Raw genomic sequence first — 5,438 nt, 5'->3', positions numbered from 1 at the left:
TATTTCATCTGAATGACTAAGCATACCAGAGATGCTTCCTTAATTCTCATTGTGCAACATGCATTAATTCACTGCTTTTATCATGTACTGCACAGAATTTTTTATAAGCTTGTTAATGTGACATTCCTAAATGTCATCTTTGTTCAGTAGCATCAGTTCTCTTCCAGCAAGTTTTTAAAAATCTATACTGAATCAATGGGTCTGTTTCTCTTAGTTTCAAATACTTATTCTCCTTGAAACAAGAAATTATTTTAATAAGGAATGGCAATTTCATTTGATTTAATGCTAGACTTGTATATGCAATATCGAAAATATGGTTACCCGCACGCCAAAACTTGACAGGCCAACTATCTAACGTTTCTGCAGTTCAAGTTAATGGCCACTAGTAGGCCTTTATGACGGCCTTTTTTCCCATTTTTCAGGCGATGACAGAGTCTCCAGTCTCATGCAATCACACACAGAATATTGTGACTTTAGGTGTCACAGTCTCTGCCACCAACTCCTCTGAACCCTGGAAGGAGCCTTCCTTCACAGCAGCGGCGAAGCTCCGCGTCATGCTCACCTTCTGCTTCTTCCTCTTCGCTGGGTACAGTAACTCCGCGGTGCTCTACAGCGTCGCTCGCAAGGGAAGAAAGTCCCACATCCGCATCCTGATCCTCAGCCTCACCATCGCTGACCTGATGATCACCTTCATCGTGATGCCACTGGACACAATCTGGAACATCACAGTCCAGTGGTATGCGGGGGAGGTACCCTGCAAAGTGCTCAACTTCCTGAAGCTCTTTGCCATGTATTCCTCTGCCTTGGTGCTCGTGGTTATCAGCTTGGATCGACACACAGCCATCCTGCGTCCTTTCAGCTTCACCGGAGCCAGTCACCGGAACAGGGTCATGCTCGCTGTCGCCTGGACAGCCAGCATTCTCCTGGCCTCACCGCAGGTATGGCAACATACGTAGTTGAGCTATCTGAAGCTTACATTTGTGGGACTCACTTTTAAAAATGTAAGGGACAACTCAAAAGGCGAAGGTTTGAGGCTTCCGATGGTCAATAAAATCTTCAAGGCTGATAAGAAAATTAAGCCTTCCGTTGTTAAGGGGACATTTTCCTCAAAATACCGTTTCTAGGGATCCAACCAAATGAAAGTCATTTTAATTAAACATGGGAGTCTATTGGGATGGGGCCTAACTTCTTTCTTGCTCTCGGTTTAGCTGTTTCTCTTCCAGCTCCGCACGGTTGAGGGGGTGAATTTCACGCAGTGCATTGCGTCTGGCAGTTTTAACGAGCGCTGGAAGGAGACGCTGTACAACATGTTCACCTTCGTCACCCTGTACGTGACCCCGCTGAGCGTCATGATCTTCTGCTACGCCAGGATCCTGTGGGAGATCGGTCGTCAAGCGAACCACGGCAGAGGTCAGCCTCAGATTCTTCAGTGATACTTCTCTGAGCCCTTCTTAAAACCTGCCCACCGTCTGTATAATCCAAGGGCTACTTCCACTGTATACTCTAATAAAAGCTCCATATTTAGTAAGTTAAGCACATGTCAGTTCAGGATAGATTTACTGAGTTCATAGTCTCCATGTGGTTTATTAAATTATACGAAATGTTGAGGGATCCAAATACCAGCAACCCATTATTATTATTATTATTAGTTTATTTAGCAGACGCCTTTATCCAAGGCGACTTACAGAGACTAGGGTGTGTGAACTATGCATCAGCTGCAGAGTCACTTACAATACGTCTCACCCGAAAGATGGAGCACAAGGAGGTTAAGTGACTTGCTCAGGGTCACACAGTGAGTCAGTGGCTGAGGTGGGATTTGAACTGGGGATCTCCTGGTTATAAGCACCATTGCCCTCATTTCGGGACAGGCTGCTTTGTCATTTTTGGAGCATTTATAACTGGCATCTACCTGTTATTTACATTTTCTCATTAACTATATTGTTATGATAACTAACTAAATGTTCTCAAAAGTTAGGTCTAAGTGTAACTGTTAATTCTGCAAATATAGCCCTTCAGATGCTTTTATGACTCCTCAATATAAAATGACAAACCGAAGGCTCAAAATGATACATTTCTGATAAAGTAAATACTTCTTAAAGACAATTCTGAGTATGAGTTTCTGCACATCCCTTTCCTAGACAAATTCTGATTTTTTTTTTAATGTTCCTCAGCTCTAACAAGAAGCAAAAATGACCACATCTCCAAAGCGAGACTGAAAACTCTCAAAATGACAATTGTGATTGTGGCCTCCTTCATCGTGTGCTGGACCCCGTATTACCTCCTGGGGCTCTGGTACTGGTTCCAGCCCAACATGATTGAGGAAATGCCAGAGTACATCCATCACTCCCTGTTCTTGTTTGGCCTGCTCCACACCTGCTCTGACCCCATCATCTATGGCCTCTACACGCCCTGCTTCAGGGAGGATATGCGGATGTGTTGCCATGGTGTAACGAGACACAAGCTGGCACAGAAACCCAGGACTGTCGCCCTGCTCCATGTAAATGGTGACAATATGGGGTCTGTCGTTTCAAACAGGACAGCAGTTCAGACTGTGTTTTAAAACTGTGCACTGCTTGCTGACTGCATGCTATGGGATGCTACTGCCCAAGCAGATCTTCATATCACTTAGTACAGGAGGAAGGAGGTTTCTCAGGTGTTATATAGTTTTACAACCCAGGCGTGAATAGGAGTTGCTGTTTCTTATACAGTACATATAGTGGTATAGATTTGTAGCAATGACATTTATTAAACATCTACGTATAAGATGCCCCATTGTTTTGTCTCTGGCTTAGGTTCTTAGGTTCTTATGGTGTAACATTAATATATAAACATATATATTGTATTCACTTATGTGTTAAATAAATTAAAAGTGTTTTTGCTGAGCCAGAGTTGTGCTTTAATGTTTTAAAAGTTTATCAAGAAGAAAATAGTTCTGACTAGACTTTTTTTTTTAAAACGCTATTGTAAAGCTACACAATATATTTAACTAAATATTTATTACAGCACCGCTTGCCTGTTCAAAATGTTGCTTGTCACTCTTCAGAGAGCACCTCACACGTTGCTGTGCAATTCTATCTTCTGCATAGGGACACAAAGGGACAAAGCAATATAATGTTCTGAAGGCAAAATGGAGGGCATGTGGGTAAAACATCCAAACAATTGTGACTTTGTGTTAAATAACTGGACCCCGTCCCTGAGAAGTGTAATAAAAGGCAAGGCTTTACTTACTCGGCTGATCTTAGATAAACAGCTTTGGCTTAATCTCGTCCTTGTTAGAACATCTCCTAAAACAGTATTATCTCCAGGTCTGATAACCTTAATTGCCCTTCTTAATAACAAGGCTTTTGTCTTTTAATATTATCAAAATAAAACCAAAAATCTTATCTCGGATTGCTTAAAAAAAAGGAATATATAAGAAAACAGATAGACAGTAAAGATAACGTTCGCCTCTATCACTCTGATATCATACGAGTCAATATTTGAAGTCCATTGGCTAAAGGGCCATAAACTCTAAGAGGTCTTGTCAATCTTTTAACCTGGTGTGCTTTATAAGTGCACCCGTCTGTCAGTACATTTCAAACGGGATTCAGATTGCGTTCTATAATGACGACCAGTTTCAGGTTTCAGGTACCAGTAGCACTTTTGATTCCTTTACTGGTTTCCCAGTTTCCATTCACTTTGAAATGTGCTGAAGGGACAGAGCTGCAGACTCTCCACTGCCCCCCATGTGAACGCATCCACTGCACCCCAAGGAAGGCACTGAAGCTGCAGTGCAACGGAGGCATAACCACGGGCATTTGTGGGTGCTGCCCAGTCTGTGCCAAGACCGAAGGGGAGACCTGTGGAGGGAAGTGGGACTATCTTGGGAAATGTGACAAAGGCTTGGTTTGCACGTATGAGGAGAGCAAACACATGGAGGTCACTGGCCAGGATTTCAAAGGCATCTGTCAAGCAGGTAAATAATAAAAATCACTCTTTATTTTTCATGCCAGCAGGAGTACCAACTGAAGAAGTTATAATGGGATGCATGCCTTTTTTTGTGGGTGTAATTCTGAATATTTGAATACCATTTGGTGCTTAAGAGTTTGTAATGCATTGCTTTCAAGATTCTGTATAGGATGTTGCTAATTTTTTCCCATTCATGATTCTTTTGCAGATTAAATCAGTTTTAATAATCTAGATTTTTGAATGTCTTTGTGCCCTCGTAGTTCCAGCCACCTCAACATGCCGATGGGACTCACAGCCGTGAACAATAATATAATCTGCGCTTTGATTTGATATGCAAGCTGTGAAAATGACTGCATTATATCCATTGTGTTTCTTTCATGTCAAAGTCCTTTGTTAGGTTAATAAATTAATAAGTACTTATCTAAGGTATGCTTGATATAGAGCCCAGTTTATCTAAATTGCATCTCAACATAGTCAATAATTCAATTGTCTTTCCAGATTATTTCAAAGGCATATCACTTCTACCCTGCCAGAACAGAATGTGACTTTTGTTTACATTGACATGCATTGTACCTTATCTTTAAAAATGTAGAGAGAATATTCCACAGATATACATGTTTCAGCATTAGATTGTTCATAAGTGTGTTATTTTAAGTAACTGCAGTATATACATATACATGATATTACACATACTGTCTCTTGCAGTTTTGGATAGACCATCAGAAGATGAAGTTTGCAAACCTGAGTGTACCTGGGAATTTTGCCATGCCAACCCCTTTGAAATCTGCTCTGCCAAGTGAGTCTAGAATAATCTGTCCTGAAGCCATTGCTCTACAGTGGATTAACAAAGCCATGCAACTTCTTAGCAGGGAAAAGCAGTCAGCCCTGTTCGAAAGGCATTAACGAATGCAACTTAATGGAGCACCATTTATTATACAGAGTGAACTATATGCGTACCTTAAAGGTACAGTAAGCAATTAGTGAAGGATCATTACAGATTACAATGTCATTGACTGTGTTACCGGAACTGAATATATAAAATATACTGCTGAAATGTTGTCATCTTTTAATGGATAGAAATAAAATAAAATAAAAATAAATGATAGACCAGGGATCATCAGGCCAGAAAGACAGCTTTTGGAGTGCTAGGGGTTCTTATACAGTAAATACTCCATTGACGGTTGGTCTTTGATTGCAGGACACTTGCCCTGGAGAGAAAGGCTTGTCATGGCTCCTGTCAACACACTGCCTGCAGCAGCTGCTTTCAAATCAAACAGTCCCAGTGCAATACGGGGTGCCATTCGACTGACCTGCCCTGCATCAGGAGCTTCGGGAGGTGTGTGTACCATGAGTTCATGGACCAGGAAGAGACGGTCTTCCAGCAGGTTCAGCACGTGAGTATCTGCTATAGATCAGGAGCTTCGGGGGGTGTGTGTACCATGAGTTCATGGACCAGGAAGAGACGGTCTTCCAGCAGGTTCAGCACGTGA

At 41.7% G+C, this 5,438-nt stretch overlaps 2 protein-coding genes across 2 annotated transcripts; both read left to right on the top strand.

Annotated features, from left to right (window-relative positions):
* The first annotated feature begins 437 nt into the window (after positions 1 to 437).
* LOC131700480 (gonadotropin-releasing hormone II receptor-like) lies at positions 438 to 2,780 on the top strand. The gene is given in 3 exon segments (XM_058997835.1): positions 438 to 938; positions 1,209 to 1,410; positions 2,139 to 2,780. Coding segments are annotated over 3 exon segments (1,008 nt in total). The 5' UTR covers positions 438 to 554; the 3' UTR covers positions 2,561 to 2,780.
* An 817-nt stretch (positions 2,781 to 3,597) lies between these two features.
* Positions 3,598 to 5,438, top strand: LOC117429719 (cysteine-rich motor neuron 1 protein-like). Its single transcript, XM_058999190.1, has 3 exons — positions 3,598 to 3,955; positions 4,654 to 4,744; positions 5,147 to 5,438. Exons 1-3 carry the CDS (start codon positions 3,604 to 3,606, stop codon positions 5,436 to 5,438), a joined length of 735 nt encoding a protein of 244 aa, XP_058855173.1. The 5' UTR covers positions 3,598 to 3,603.

This window comes from Acipenser ruthenus, chromosome 24, assembly GCF_902713425.1.
Source record: "Acipenser ruthenus chromosome 24, fAciRut3.2 maternal haplotype, whole genome shotgun sequence".
In the NCBI taxonomy this organism is placed as follows: domain Eukaryota; kingdom Metazoa; phylum Chordata; class Actinopteri; order Acipenseriformes; family Acipenseridae; genus Acipenser; species Acipenser ruthenus.
Note: the sequence above shows the minus strand (reverse complement) of the source record. Positions and strands in the feature narration are given on the sequence as shown.